The sequence below is a fragment of the Populus trichocarpa genome, chromosome 10, assembly GCF_000002775.5.
Source record: "Populus trichocarpa isolate Nisqually-1 chromosome 10, P.trichocarpa_v4.1, whole genome shotgun sequence".
Taxonomy (NCBI): domain Eukaryota; kingdom Viridiplantae; phylum Streptophyta; class Magnoliopsida; order Malpighiales; family Salicaceae; genus Populus; species Populus trichocarpa.
The window spans coordinates 22748620-22765580 of record NC_037294.2 but is presented as its reverse complement, the minus strand read 5'-3'; the positions used below and the strand labels follow the sequence as shown (position 1 = coordinate 22765580).

The 16961-nt window shown below is 35.0% G+C and overlaps 2 protein-coding genes across 2 annotated transcripts in view; one reads left to right on the top strand and one right to left on the bottom strand.

Moving 5' to 3' along the window:
- The window catches only part of LOC18106030 (putative MO25-like protein At5g47540), a 71578-nt gene that overhangs the window by 20940 nt on the left and 33677 nt on the right, over positions 1-16961 (bottom strand). The gene's annotated exons all lie outside the window — the stretch shown is intronic.
- On the top strand, positions 3543-11313 carry LOC7453691 (probable LRR receptor-like serine/threonine-protein kinase At1g53430). Its single transcript, XM_052456663.1, has 7 exons — positions 3543-4009; positions 4082-4274; positions 4406-4525; positions 4635-4750; positions 4845-4864; positions 9950-10143; positions 11074-11313. The coding sequence occupies exons 1-6, from the start codon at positions 3611-3613 to the stop codon at positions 10128-10130; spliced, it is 1029 nt and encodes a 342-aa protein (XP_052312623.1). The 5' UTR covers positions 3543-3610; the 3' UTR covers positions 10131-10143; positions 11074-11313.

The window sequence follows — 16961 nt, the reverse complement described above, 5'->3', positions numbered from 1 at the left end:
CCTTTTCTTGTCGTTCTTTCAGGGATGGTTTCTTTCTTTCACCTTTTTGAAAAGTAGCTGATGTCGCCCGATCATTCCTCTTAACTCCAGCTGGTACCCTTATGGTCGTCGAGTTAAGTACTAAAGATTGCTTTCCCTCGACCTTTGCAGTGCTCTTTTCAAATCTATGACCTTCAAGCTTATTTCTCATTGGCTCTTGCATAGGTAATGATGAGCTTTCAGCCGCCGCGATGCTAAGTTCCATTTTATGTGCTCGAGTAGCCAATTCTTCAAAAGACTTTGGTTTGATACCTTGTAAAATATAGCGTAGTCCCCAATGCATCCCTTGAATACACATGTCTAACGCAGAAGTTTCTGTGAGCCGATCTCTACAGTTGAGGCTAAGGTTTCTCCATCGATGAATGTAGTCAATGACAAGCTCTTCCTTCCATTGACGTGCATTAGTAGTTCAATCATACTAACCACACGACGAGTGCTGTAAAATCTGTTAAGAAACTTGCGCTCCAGTTGCTCCCAAGTATCGATCAAGCCAGACTCCAAGTCAGTGTACCAATCGAAGGCATTACCTTTCAAGGAACGAACAAACTGTTTTATCATGAGATCGCCATTAGTTCCGGCATTGTTGCAAGTCTCCACGAAGTGAGCTACATGTTGCCGAGGATTTCCCTTGCCATCAAATTGTTGAAACTTTGGTGGATGGTAACTTAGAGGCATCTTTAACAGGTCGATTCTTTGGGTGTACGGCTTCGCATACGAATACGAAGGTTGAATTGAGCTTTCCACCTGATCTGTGATGGCTTCCTTGATGAGTTCTTTCAGTTGATTTGTGGTGAAGATACCATCAGAAATACCGCGTATATTCCTTGCAGCTCTAATTGTAGAATCCTCAATGACATCTGATTGATCTACTTGTAAAGCCTTGGTAGCCGAGGTTTGGCCTCCTTCGTTCATGCTCTCAAGCTTGTTCATCAACTTTGCTATCTCGTGTTCTTTTTCCTTGAGTGAAGTCGAAAGCCCCTCGACGAGTTTTGTCAAGTTAGTCACTTGATCCTCCAAAGATGTTGTCTCGATCATCATCACTGACATGGTGCCAAAACCCGAAGCCTTACTTGGTGATTGACATGGAAAAGCTTCTATAAGTGAATTGTCGAAGTCACATTGCGTGTCGAAGAGAATTTCACGTGCCCCACTTGACTTTTGTAGTGGAGTTACTTGTGGCTTCATCTTTGAGGCGAGATCTTGTGCCCCTCTTACATTCGAAGTTGATTTCAACTTGAGAGTCGGCTTAGTTTGTGCATACAACTCAACGATGGATTTTGTTTTCAATGGCGGAGTTGAAGAATCTTCAATGGTATGTCAGCGACTTGAACAAGTAGCCTTGTTGCTTTCCGAAGCGACAATGGTGATCATGTTCCTCCTAGTTGCCATTGAGAGTTTGTTGAAAATTCTTTCTTGAAGGGAAGAGATGAGAGGTAGAGATTTCCCCAGTGGAGTCGCCAGAAATTTGTAGACACAATTTTGAGCACCTGAAATTAAACAAGCACACGTGTACAAATATATGATTTTATTAAATATATGAATGGGTACAATCTCTATGTAATATATTCTTTCAAAAGAACAAGACAATCCTCTGATTCTTCCCTTGGATTTGATGTATGGCGACTTGATTTATTTGAGTAATCAAGCCGAGATTTGTGCTTTGCAAGAACACGAATTTGGGCGTGTATTGCGAAGCGAGATTTGGTGATTTGATGCTTTGAAGAGTACCTTTGATGTGTCTTCAAAGTGTTGTTGAAGAACTCTTATGGGGCGTTTAGACTTGATCCAACAGAGCTTCGTTCTTTGTAGACTCAAGCGTAGATTAAGGAGGCTTGAGAACTCTTTAAGAGGAGCTTCCTTGTTTGAAGAGAGAGAGAGAGAGAGCTTCCTTGCTTAAAGAGCTTGTCTTGAAGGAAATTTGTATCTCTCGCGGTCCATTGCCTTTAGGTTGAGGCCCTCTATTTATAGAGATCTGTAGGGGCTCTCATGTCCTTTTCCAATGCCACATGGCATAATTTTATTGGTTGATATTTATTGACGGAATCTTGCATTTATGACAAGATATCTGACGTGATCTTGCATTTATGATAAGATATCTTGAATATCTCATCCCAAGTGTCAACTTTTCATTGGCCAAGAAATATATGAAGGCTCATTTATTTTTCATGTCATTTATTTCAATTTTATTTTATTCTTTTTTTTAAAGAATAAAATAACACATGGCGAAGTTTGATTGGTAGAAAATTTGTGTTTCTACAATCACTCCTTCAGGCAATTCATTTGCCTTCTTAAATGCCTTGGAAGTCGTTTCAGTTCCTGATGAGCTCATTACAGATGATGCTGAAACTTTTAATCCAGTGCGGAGATTCAAAGGCCTGTCCTGGCAGGCTCTGGAGACTGTTCATAGCTAGGGTGAACATGGGTGGACCAACAGTTTCCTTCGAGAAAAATGAATATCATTATCTTTTTCCGAGAGTGTATAGGTGTAGAATGATTGTAGTTATCGATTCGAAATCGGAAACTAACTCGAAAAATGGTTTAAATTATCAAATTAATTTGAGAGATATATATATCCCAGTTAATTTAAGTTATTTTTAAATAAGACAACATTGTTTTATTTTATTAAAGAAAATTCTTTAAATTAACCTCAAGTTAATAAAATTACTAAAAATATAGGTGAATCAATTGGACTTCACCTAATCAAGATTTCTTTTTAGTTTAACATGAATTTTAGCTCGGGTAAGATTTTAGATTATGCGTTTTTCTATATCAATTTATCAAATTATATTTAATAACTACACTATAAGATTCAATCTTTGTTTATTTAGTAATTTATGGAATCTAGTCATGATAATAGCTGTTTTTTTTTTTTAATAAAATGACATACTATAAAAAGATATTTTGGAAAAAAGAGTTTTGGAAAAGCATGTAAGAGAAGGTGAAAGACTCATAAAAAAAAACACTGCTTTTGCAAAAAGTGCAATGGCAATTTCAATATATTTAGTCAACTCTGGGAGATGAGAAGATTAAGAGAATTTTATTAAAAAGACCAATCAATTTAATTAATTAATGCCAATTTAGTGTAATTTATGAATTGTTAACTTGCCAATTCATGAAGATCAATTTCAAATCAATTTTATGAATTGTTAACTTGCAGGGATCTTTCATACAATAACTTCAACGTGACATGTGAAAATATAACATGCTTGGGATTGCAGGATGTAAACATGCAAGGAGCGGACCAAACTCCTATCCATTTTGTTTCCTTTTTAACAGATTTATTGACTTTCATAAATCACTAATGAATATTTCTCATTGATATTTATTTCCTTGGTTTAATTTCATGATCTTGGTGCTTAATTTAAGTCACCCGACTAGGTATGTGGTACCATAATTTTCTGCAATAAGAGTGATATTCTTGAAGCATGTCTAACAAATTTCTGGGTGTTAACTCTTAGGTCTTTCATAGATGAGATGCGGAGGAAATCGAAGGCGTAAGTTCATTCTTTTTATTAGATAGAGAATTTCTCTCTTCTAATTATACTGGCTGAGTTTCTTATGGTAAATAATCATGTTTGTACTCAAAATAAGTTTTCTTGCAGGTAATTCCTTGTTTATAAATAGTGGTGGTGAGGAAGTAGATGACGGAAAAAATCATTATCATAACGATACCTCATTATCAAGTTTTAATCTTAGTCCATCTGAGGATTGGGCTTATAGCTATGCTGGGGACTACCTCTGGGCAAAAGTCAATGCCAGTACTTTAGTAAGAAACTTGACGTGTGAAATTACTAACTCTAAGGCAAACATAGACAACAATTTTCGCCTTGCTCCCGTCTCTCTAACGTATTATGGCCTCTGCTTGCGTAAAGGCAAGTACATTGTGACACTTCACTTTGCTAAAGCATTATATTCTAAGAGTGAAGATTACAGCACATCAGGAAAACGAGTGTTTGATATATATATTCAGGTAAGTATTTCGCTTGTCCAGAAAACTAATTTACGTGCTAATGACACACTCTTAAGGAAGTCTTGGTTGCAGGGAATGATTGTAAAGAAAGATGTCAACATAAAGGAAATCCCTGGGAAAGAACATGAAGAAAGACGACTACAATTCAAGGTTAAAATAAATGATGGTTCGTTAGAGATCAAGTTCTTCTGGGCTGGCAAGGGATCTCTATACAACCCACCTGGTCTCAATGGACCTCTCATATCAGCTGTTTCGATCACTCGTGGTAGGAAGCGCAAACTTCAATACTTTTCATTTTGTCTGCTAAAACCCAGGATTCTGTTGCTCACTTCACTATCTGTGTGAGAATAGTTTATTGCTTGGCTGACAACCATTGTTTTCTATATGTTCCCCAAGTTCCCAGAAAACTGCATGATTGGGAAATTGCGTTGATTGCAGTAGGCTGTATTTTGTTTCTGCTGCTGTTGTTGGCCTTCATGTGGAGAATGGGCTGGATAGGAGACAGAGAATTGCGAGGTAAACACGAAGTGAAGAAAATCTATGAACATAATGTGTTCTCTGTCTGAATAATTCTTAAATAATTGTGGTTTGATCCACTTAACCCATGTGTTATTGGAACATATAGAAACCACAGTGAAGATTGGAGAAAGAACTTTCACCCTTAAGCAGATCATTGATGCAACAAAAAAATTTAGTCCCAAGATGGAGCTTGGTAGCGGACGTTCTGGGATAGTATACAGGGTAAAACAAATCTCTTGTTCCTTAATTTTTTTCTTTTAAGGAATAACTTTGATGTTCTTCAACCTTTCTTCACTTTGATTTGGCATAACTGCAGGCTCAAATATTGCAAGATCTTGTTAACATGTAACTTCAGTAGTAGATACAGAGAGGTTGAGTGAGAGACGAGAGAAAAATGAAAAACCTTATTAACCTTCTTCTTTTATGTTATTCAATCTCATTACTTTCTATAGTTAGTTAGTTATTTATATATACATGCACTGTAACAACTTAACTGCATGTAACTAACTTTTCTAACTAACTAACTAACTAACAGACTTATTAACCAATATTACACTTGTCATTCACTGTACTCTAACATCCTCCCTCAAGATCAGGCTCGTGAAGAAGTAAGCCTGAGATTGCAGCAATGAGTGCGAAATAGAGGGGCACTCAACCCCTTCGTGAGGATATCTGCAAACTGTTCCCGTGAGGAGACAAATTGGACTGACAATTGCTTCTGTGAAACACGTTCACGAACAAAATGCACATCAACCTCAATGTGTTTGGTCCGTTGATGCTGAACAGGATTAAAGGATAGAGCAATGGCAGAGAGATTATCACAGAACATAACAGGAACATGAGGTAAGGTAATATGCAGGAAGACTAGTAACTGCTTGAGCCAATCCACCTCAGCTGCAGTAAAAGATAACGCACGATACTCAGCTTCTGTGGATGATCTGGACACGGTTTGTTGCTTCTTGGAGGACCATGATATAGGATTGTTTCCCAAAAAGATCACCAAACCAGTTGTGGAACGTCGGTCATTAGGGTCCCCTGCCCAATCAGCATCACTGAAAGCCTTTAACTGCAAATCTCCCTTTGTATAAGAAATACCAACATGCAGTGTGCCCTTAAGATAACGTAAAATTCGTTTCACAGCAGTGAAATGAGACACCATTGGATTCTGCATAAATTGGCAAACTTGATGCACAGAAAATGCAATGTCAGGACGTGTAAAGGTCAAGTACTGCAGAGCCCCTACAATGCTGCGATATACTGTAGGATTAGGATATGGTTCCCCATCCTCTTTGAGTAGGCGATGATAAGGGAGACATGGAGTATCACATGGTTTAGCATCAACCATCTCAGATTTAAGCAGCAAATCCTCAACGTATTTAGATTGGGACAGAAACAGACCAGTAGAGGTGTGAGTAATCTGTATGCCCAAGAAATAATGAAGGGAGCCTAAGTCCGTGATATCAAACTCAGTAGTGAGAGCGCAAATAACCTGTAAGATTGCTGCAGATGCACTGCCTGTGATGATAATATCGTCCACATAGAGTAGCAGCACTACAATATGAGGACCAACATGCTTGACAAACAAGGAAGAGTCAGAATAGGTTGTGGCAAAACCTAAGGAAGGCAGAAACTGAGTAAATCGATCATTCCAGGCTCTAGGCGCCTGTTTTAGGCCATAGAGGGATTTATGCAGTTTGCATACAAGCTGAGGATGCAATATATCTTCAAAGCCAGGGGGCTGAGACATGTAAACTTCTTCTTGAAGGATGCCATGCAGGAATGCATTTTTGACATCTAGTTGTCTGAGGGGCCAACTGAAATGAGCAGCAAGTGCAAGAACCAGGCGGACGGTGGCAGGTTTCACCACAGGACTAAAGGTGTCACCATAATCCAAGTCAGGTTCTTGACTAAACCCTTTTGCAACCAGCCGTGCCTTGTGTCTAGCAATAGATCCATCCGAATGACGTTTAATCTTGAAAATCCACTTGCATCCCACCAAGTTCCTTTTTGCTGGTAAGGGAACAAGACTTCAGGTGCCTTGAGTATGTAAGGCATGAATTTCATCTTGCATGGCCTGTAACCATACAGGAGCTTTGATAGCAGATTTGTAAGTAGCTGGTTCTATCAAAGACAGATCAACTGCACTGGAGTCCTGAATACTGGCTAAGAAGGCCTTCCGTTTATTAATGCCACTTTTGCTTCTGGTTTGCATAGGATGCAAATTTAGAGAAGGAATGGACAGGACCACTTGCAAGTTGTCAGGAGTAAATGCAGTAGAACTGATACTAATATCAGGCGCCACAGGAGGAGGAGAAGAAGCTTGAGTAGAAGCAGTAATGGATCGAGGACTAGGAGAAACTGTAGATAAAGCAGGTGTATGGTAGGAAGGAGAACCAGGGAAGGAAGGAATAACTGTGTTCTCTGTATTAACAAGAAGCACAGGACATGTGGAGGAGGAATATGATGGTGAGGACTGAACTGTGGGTGAGGAGATATGGGAGGATTCAGGATATGGAAATTGTTTTTCATCAAATATAACATGTCTTGAAACAAACAATCGCAGAGTAAGCACATGATAGCACAAATAACCCTTGTACTTGATGCCATATCCAAGAAACACACACTTTGATGTTTTTGGCTGCAGTTTGCTATGATTATAAGGGCGAAGGAGAGGAAAACAGGCACAACCAAAAATCCTAAGGTGATTAAGAGCTGGGGAAGACCCAAATAACATCTCAAAAGGAGACTTGTGAAGAAGAACTGGAGTGAGCATTCGGTTGATGAGGTATGTAGCTGTTAAACATGCATAAGACCAAAATTGAGATGGTAATTTGGCAGTGTGCAATAGAGTTATTGTGGTCTCCATAATATGTCTATGTTTCCTCTCAGCTACCCCATTCTGTTCAGGGGTGTGTGGACATGAGAGGTGATGGACAATGCCTTTGTTAGTGAGAAATTGTTTCAAACGATTGCAGGTGTATTCCCCCCCCATTAGTCTGCAGAGTTTTAACAGTGGCAGAGTGTTGTGTAACAAGATAGGAATGGAAGGCAACAAATGTAGAAAACAGATCAGACTTATTGACCAAGGGAAATAACCAGCAATAACGTGTACATTCATCAACAAAGATAGTGTAATATTTATAACCATCCACTGAGATACATGGTGCAGGTCCCCATAAATCAGTATGGATAGTGGAAAATGGAGAAACGAATGTATGATGATGCTTAGGGAAAGGCAGTTTGCTAACTTTCCCTGCAAGACAGGGATGACACATCATAGGGGAAGAAGTTTTAGGAACATGAATATGAGCTTTATTCAGCATGAGAGAAACGACAGAATTTGTGGGATGTCCTAACCTATGGTGCCATAGATTGGACTGAACAAGTTGGCCAAGAAATGCCTGAGCTGGTGATGGCTGAGTAGAAGACGCTGGTGAAAAAGCATGGATAGGATATAGGCCATTACTGCACAAGCCTCTGTAAAGAATCCTCCTGGTGGCTTTGTCCTGAATCCAAAAGCAAAATGCATCAAAAATAAGCCAGCAATTATTATCAAGGCAAAGCCGATGGACTGATAATAGATTCTGAGTTAATTGAGGAACAAGTAGCACAGAAGCCAACTTGAGTGAAGACATAGAAGAATTAATGACAGACTGACCAACATGAGATACTGTCAAACCTTCACCATTGGCAGTTTGAATTGTGTCTGTGGTTGGATATGGTGAGGCCAATGTCAGATTATTCAAATCTGCTGTCATGTGATTAGTGGCACCAGAATCAGTGAGCCATACTTGAGAGGATCCTGAAGCATTGGATGCTGGCGGTGCAGAGTTGACCATGGTGTGCATGGCTTGCATAGTAGGCTGTGAGTCTGGAAAACGAGCAGAGGAGAATGAGAGATGTGGTGATGGGGCTCGATATGAGGAATGCTGCATAGTTGGTGATTGTGTGGGATAGGACTGCTGAGAAGGATAAGCAGGAGTAGGATGCATGCCAATATAGTTTGGTCCTTTGTCATTATAGAAGCAGAACCAGGTAGTGTGATTAGGTCTGCCACATATATGACATTTAGGTTTCTTATAAGAAGAAGCATCACAAAACGGGGCAGTATGTCCCTCAGAATTGCAGAGTTGACAGATTGGCATCATGGATGCAGGGTGACTGTGAAATTGCTGATTAGGTGAAGGACCAAGAACGCCAGGATTAGAGTGTGGATGTTCATTTGCCATAGAAGGAAACACTGGTCTAGAGTGAAAGTGTCTTGCTCCTTGAGGAAAACGACCTCTACCAGTGTTTCTATTTCCACTATAAGGCTTAAATCCTCTGTTAACAACCTGAGATGAACTATGATTCATAGAAAAACCTGTAGTTGCAGCCATTGCTGTCATTAGAGGAGCATGAGGTGATGCCTCTACAATCACTTCCTCTGCAAGCAATTGTGAACGAAAATCATGCAATGAGATCACACTCTCTCGTCCCCTTATAACACATCTAAATGTGTTATACTCCATAGGCAAGCCATTGAGAGCCAGAATAACTATATCTTCATCAGCAAAGTATACACCAGCAGCTGAAAGATAGTCCCTGGCTTTTTTAATACGATGAAGATATTGTGAAATCGAATCTGCTCCTTTTTTGATTGTTTGTAGATTAGATTTCATCTGAAAAATGCTGGTTCTAGATACTGTTGAAAACTGCTCCTTCAGTCGATTCCACAGATCCTCGGAGCTGGTGCTACCAATTGCACAAGACATAGCAATAGGAGATAATGTAGCAGTGATTAATTGCATGATGGCTCGGTCATGCATTTTCCAGACTATGAATTCATCATTTTGAGAAGAAGCGATTCCAGACTCGCATGAAGCTGAGCTGAGTTGAGGTGGACAATGAATTGATCCATCAACATATCCCATAATGCCATTGCTTTCAAGCAAAAGTTGCATCTGAAAGTTCCAATTGAGGTAGTTTGAATCATCCAGCTTGACATTAACAGACGTAGGAATAGAAGAAATGAGAGCTGTGATTGGAGATTGCAGAAGTTGAAGTTGTGAAGCAGTCACCATTGAAAGATTAGCAGATTATCAATCAGAGATCAGAATGTGGAGAAGGAGCAGATAGAATGCGGAAGCAATCAGAAAGGATCTTCAAGCGTGAGCTATAAGCTCTGATACCATGTTAACATGTAACTTCAGTAGTAGATACAGAGAGGTTGAGTGAGAGACGAGAGAAAAATGAAAAACCTTATTAACCTTCTTCTTTTCTGTTATTCAATCTAATTACTTTCTATAGTTAGTTAGTTATTTATATATAAATGCACTGTAACAACTTAACTGCATGTAACTAACTTTTCTAACTAACTAACTAACTAACAGATTTATTAACCAATATTACACTTGTCATTCACTGTACTCTAACAGATCTGACTGTAGCAGTGAAGAAGCTATTCGCTCAATCAAATGCAGTCGATGAAATAGCAACTGAAGTTTATGTCAAGAAAGCCAAGGATTTGAAACACGACAACATTGTTAAATTGCTTTATATTTATTCAAGAAGGCACCTACATTTACTCATCTACGAATTTATGGAAGTTGGCTCGCTCTGACAAGTTTTATTTGGTAATTTCCTTTATCTCTCAGTATCGATCCATTTTGGCATTTGCAAATATTGCTAACCATATATGTTGCTTCTAATTTGGTAAATATGAACAGTAAATATACTTGAAAAGATAAAAATAAAGTGTTTTTACACAAAGTCATGGTCCATTAAGAAAAACTTTTGACACTTTTGAGTTAAAGAATAATGTTTTTTTTTAATAAGTATTACATGTCCAGCTGATATACCGATTTAATGTGAAATTTTATGGTACTAGAAGAGTATCTAATAATATTTTATAGTTATTTTCCAGTACTTCATTAAAAAAAAAATACAAAGAGCAGGTGAATATATTTATTATTTTTAATAAATCATGGATTTTATTATTTTATTTTATTTTATTGTGTTTGTCTTATTTTTCAAAGTCAATCCAAAAAATAACCAATAAAATGTCACATCTAAATTATTTTAGGATGGATGGTATGTTAATTTTTAAAGTTTATATGGTTTTATGTTCCCCTTTATTTTCTTTATACAGCATTATCCTTCGCTTGTATAGTGTACGGCTCTATTTGAAATTGTGGTAGTCATAACGGTTTAAAGTGATTTTTGCTTAGAAATGTATTAAAATAATATTTTTTTATTTTTTAAAAATTATTTTTGATATTAACACGTAAAAACGATCTAAAAAAATAAAAAATAATTATTTTTAATAAAAAAAAATTAAAAATTTTAGAAATGTAGTTTGGACCGGCTATATTTCAAGTGCTCTGAATCTTTAGAATTTTCATTGAATAGTTTGATCTTTCAAGCACTACACTTACATATTAAACGTGTTAGTTGAGTTTAGTTCTAATCGAAGGACTAATTAAACCTTATGGTGATCCTTAGTCAACCATTTTTTCACAACCAGAACATGGCAGACTGCTGACTATTGACTTGGGGATTTGCAGGTACAAATTCCACAGTGCGAATTGATTGGCCGAAAAGATTTATAATATGCAAGGGAATAGCGAAGGGTTTGAAGTATCTTCATGAAAGGAATCCTCAAATAATACACAGAAACATAAAAGCCAATAATATTCTGCTTGATGCAAGTTGTAATCCGAAAATATCAGATTTTGGATTGGCAAAGCTTTACGAGGAGGAGGATCCACATGTTGCGGTTAGGGCAGCAGGAGGAGGAGGAGGAGGAGGAGGAGGAGATCTGTAAGTAAAAATTGACTTGACCATTTTATATGGAAAAAAATTGGTTCCAGTTTAAACTATGATTTCGTTGTTGTAGCAATCCATACATGTCACCAGAGTATTTAACCCAAATTGGGTTAGCTTTTCATTTTTTTTTTTTTTTTTCTTATTTAACTTAGGAATTTTTATTTTTTTTTACCGAGTTTAGGCTTAAGAATAGAATTAATAGGATTACATAGGTTGTATTTGTACAACAACTTGGATAAATTAAATTAAATATTTTGAATATCTCCACGTAGTTACGATTTGATATTATTTGATCTATCATTTCTCAATGCCTTTTCAGTTCATACATGTCACCAGAGTATGCAATCCGGAGAACCATGACAGCGAAAGCCGATGTCTACAGTTTTGGGATCCTTCTCCTTGAAATCGTTAGTGGGAGAAATAATGCTGAGTCCAGAGAAAAGGAAGAAACTGTTGTTCTTCTAGATACGGTGAGAGCTGGATCGATTGTTGTTTTACGTACTTAGTTAAATTTTTTTAGCTAAAACATGATTAATAGGGATTAATTAACAATTTTTAGTACTTTTTGTACATTAAAAGTGTATAGTTATGACATTCCTTTTGGGCATATTTCTTACAAGTTCAAACAATTTCAGGCCGCTAATTTCTTGTGTGTTTTGCCATGTTTCCATATCTATTGATTCTTTTTTTTTCTTTTTTTTTGGTTTGTTTCCCTTGATCCTCCTTTTGATTTAAATCTTCCTAGTAAAGATTGAAGGAAAAACATGTACTGGTTCTTAAGAATTATGGCCCTGGAAATTGGAGACCTAGCTCGTTGATATTATGTGAGATCTATATAAATTGTTTCATGTTTTCAATTATAATTAACACCTTATTTATGTTCAGTCTTCTTGCACTTGTGTATCTGAAAGGATTATTCAAACACGCTCGTTTCGAAACTTAACTTAAATCTTGGGAGACACTAGTAATTACATGAAGTGCTCTGCACGTGACTCACTTTTTTTTTAATATTTAGATAAATAAATTATTAATATAAAAGATTATTTGATAATATATCAAGTTTTAATAAAACAAATGTAAATTTTAATAAATGATTTTATAATAATGGTTATTTCTGCTGGCAATTCCACTGAATGACTTTTGTATCTTTTTGTTTTCTAATTTAAATCTTACATTTTGAAAGTAATCTTCATTTTAATTTTTTATTATTATTGCTATTGGTGTTAGATTGTATATACAATACATTCTTTTATACATATTTTTTAAAAGTTTGTATATCAATTAGAAATAAATTATTTCCTAAAGTTTATTTTATTTAGTTTGGAATCAATATGGAGGGAATATTTCTCTCCATTATTATATATAAAAAAAATGTATGCTTATAAAGTGACATCTTGTGGTCCAAAGTGGAAGATGGGTATGCTTATTTTTTTTTAGAAGTATAATATTGCATTAGAATACGTCAAGATTTGGCGAAGATAGGAGACATATAAAACATAAAAAATCTGTTTACAGCTCAAGTTTAGCAGATTTATGAAATAAAATGATAAACAAACCAAGAAACTAAAATTACAAATAGCAGCTAAAAAAAGTAAATTTGATGCCAAAATAACAAAATAACAGCTAAAAGATGCTGAATTGGTGCCACACACCAAGATGAATTGCCAAGTAAACTTCCAACTTGAACCAGATTTGAGTTAAACAAAATATTGCTATCTTTCCTCAACACACCAGAAGGGCGTGCTTATTGTATCATGAGTGAAGACTGGTGGCTAGTTGTGAGGCACACAAATAGTTTGTTTTTTTTTCTTTTCAGATTCTTTGTATTCTGTCTTATCTTTCAGCTCCACTTAATTGATGGGCTGCTTTATATATAATTCTCTCCATTATTATATATATATATATAAAAAGTGTGATGGATATTTAATTTTCTATGAATTGTGAGATAAAAGATATAAAACACAAGCTCTCACATTGCTTGGGAGATGTTTCTTTGAGTGTAATATATTCAATAAGATGCATGGGAGAGGATAATAGAAACAAAAATAGTGTTGAATTAATAATGCATAATAACTCATAATTATATATTATATTCGAATAATTACTACGAGATTGAATGAATTCAAATCTCAGACATTGAATTGAATTCAAATATGCAAATTTTACAACGTTTTAAAAACTACGAGATAATCAATTTAAAAAAATTGACTTGACCATTTTATATGGAAAAAAACTGGTTCCAGTAGCAATTCATACATGTCACCAGAGTATTTTGAATATCTCCACGTAGTTACGATTTGTTATTATTTGATCTATCATTTCAATGCCTTTTCAGTTCATACATGTCGATATTATGTACTGGTTCTTAAGAATTATGGCCCTGGAAATTGGAGACCTAGCTCGTCGATATTATGTGATATTTTATTTAGTTTGGAATCAATATGGAGTGAATTTTTCATTAAATTTAATAACTTCTAAGATGAGAAATCACACCTCTTCCATAGTGAAGAATAATATAAATAATATATTGAGATCTTACTTAATAGCTTCAATTTTTATAAATTGAGATGATGTTTTAATATAATATTAGAGCATTGTCGATCAAAAGATCACTAGTTCGAATCTCACTGTCATAACCTAATTTTTGACCTTTTTATTTTAATTATTTTATTTACTAAAAAAAATAATGAAAAACAAGTAAAAATAAAATAAATGAAGAATGAATTAAAATTTGGGTTAAGGGCAACATGATTGGAAGTTTAAAGATTTAATTAAATTCTTGACTAGTTTAATTAATCAAATTAAGGGTTTAATTGGAGAATTGATAAGATTTGAGACTTAATTAAGCTTGGAATTAATTTAATTAATCAAATTAAGGATTTAATTGGAGAATTGATAAGATTTGAGACTTAATTAAGCTTGGAATTAATTTAATTAATCCAATCAGGGGCTTAATTGAAGAATTGATAAGTTTTAGACTTAATTGGACTTGGATTTAATTAAATTGATGAAATCAGGGACTTAATTGAAGAAATATCAAAGTTTGGAGTTTAATTGGGGTCTAAATTGCAAAAATTAAAATCCAAGGACCAGCTTGAAAATGGCGCGGAAATGCAAGGATCCAATTACATTTTAACCAGGGGCTTGATTGCAAAAGTACAAGAATTACAAGGATTACATTGAAAGCAACCTTTAGAGCTGGAAAACAGAGTCGTTTCGCATTGACTGTTCACCGTCTTCTTCCTCAGCAACGGCTCCGCCATTAATGGCAGAGACGTTTCATCCGTTGGCAGTCACCGCTTACGTTTCATCATTGATGGTGCCTAAAGGGTCGGTTGTAGGGCGTTTATGAGGCTGGCTGTTACCACCGATTTTGGTCTTATAAAAGGAGAAGTAATGACAGAACAAGGGGGGAGGGAGAAAGGGAAAAACTGTGAGCGACCGAAAAGGAAAAAAAAAAGAAAAACGGTGAGCGACCGAAAAGGGGAAAAAATACCCAGAGGGGTGAACGTTTAAGGGGTGATAATATCTTCTCTTTTACGTAACCAGTCCCGTACCATAGAATCTCTGTTGACCAGTTAGGGTTCCTAGTGACCATAATACTAGGTTTTTTCGTGTCTGGGCTTAGCTTTCCCCCTGTCTACTGGGTTTTTTTCCGTCTGGGATTTTTAGCCTCTGGGTATTTTTTCCCCTTTTCGGTCGCTCACCGTTTTTCTTTTTTTTCCTTTTCGGTCGCTCACAGTTTTTCCCTTTCTCCCTCCCCCCTTGTTCTGTCATTACTTCTCCTTTTATAAGACCAAAATCGGTGGTAACAGCCAGCCTCATAAACGCCCTGCAACCGACCCTTTAGGCACCATCAATGATGAAACGTAAGCGGTGACTGCCAACGGATGAAACGTCTCTGCCATTAATGGCGGAGCCGTTGCTGAGGAAGAAGACGGTGAACAGTCAATGCGAAACGACTCCGTTTTCCAGCTCTAAAGGTTGCTTTCAATGTAATCCTTGTAATTCTTGTACTTTTGCAATCAAGCCCCTGGTTAAAATGTAATTGGATCCTTGCATTTCCGCGCCATTTTCAAGCTGGTCCTTGGATTTTAATTTTTGCAATTTAGACCCCAATTAAACTCCAGACTTTGATATTTCTTCAATTAAGTCCCTGATTTCATCAATTTAATTAAATCCAAGTCCAATTAAGTCTAAAACTTATCAATTCTTCAATTAAGCCCCTGATTGGATTAATTAAATTAATTCCAAGCTTAATTAAGTCTCAAATCTTATCAATTCTCCAATTAAATCCTTAATTTGATTAATTAAATTAATTCCAAGCTTAATTAAGTCTCAAATCTTATCAATTCTCCAATTAAACCCTTAATTTGATTAATTAAACTAGTCAAGAATTTAATTAAATCTTTAAACTTCCAATCATGTTGCCCTTAACCCAAATTTTAATTCATTCTTCATTTATTTTATTTTTACTTGTTTTTCATTATTTTTTTTAGTAAATAAAATAATTAAAATAAAAAGGTCAAAAATTGGGTTATGACACTCACCATCTTTGTTCTCTCTTAAGATCAAAATTAATTAATAGCACAAAGTAGTTTGAACATGTGAAAGTATCAATCCCACAAGATTTTTATTTGAGAAAGTATGTTAGAGAATAATATAAATTATATTTTAGAACTTTATCTAATAGTTTAAATTTTTAGATTAAGATGGTTCTTTAAAAGTTTATCTTCGTTGACTTTGTAGATTCATTATAGTTTTTTACTTTATTGATCTTCATTATAAAAAATTATATATATATAACAATTATGAAAGCTTATTCACTTAGTTAATTTTTAAAGATTATTTAAATTATGATGTTATACAAATATAGCCTAAAGGTTATAAAATATATATATATATATATATATATATAATCATGTTTAATTAATAAAATATTATTAGATTATTGTTTTAATTACAAATTATATTTTCTCAATGTTAATTAAAATTGATAAAATTTATAATACTTTAAAATAATAAAAAAAATGAAGATAAATTTTAATATCAATTAAAGTGAATAAACCTTTCTAAATCGTTGGACTAATCTAAATATGATTTTAGCATTTTAAAAACATTATTTATGCACCACTTAGTAACTAATCAAATTCAAATAATAAATTCATGATAATAAAAAAATTAAAATATACAATTGTGAAATTAATCTTAAACTTACACGTTATTAATTATTAAAAAATTATGAAAATTCAAGTGAAAATTATTCAAATCTTCTGATTGAAGCAGCACACTAACTAATTTATTTTGGGAATATTTGAATATCAATACATGATAATTAAAGTGAAATACGATTTTTTTTCTCTTTTGTATGCATGGTTTTATTATTTATTATAATTCAAAACAAAAGTCCAAGTTAAAGAATTTTTTAAAATGAAAATAATTGTAAGCATGCACAAGGGCATGGAAAATAAAATAAATATTTTGATATTTGACTTATCCTCATATAATACATATGGGTTCTTTATATATTTAAGTTGCCAACAATATAGAGAAACTTTTAGTACAAAAATTAATTTCTTTTTGTAACTCCCAACTCTTAAAAATCATGTCAAGGAATAAGAACTTC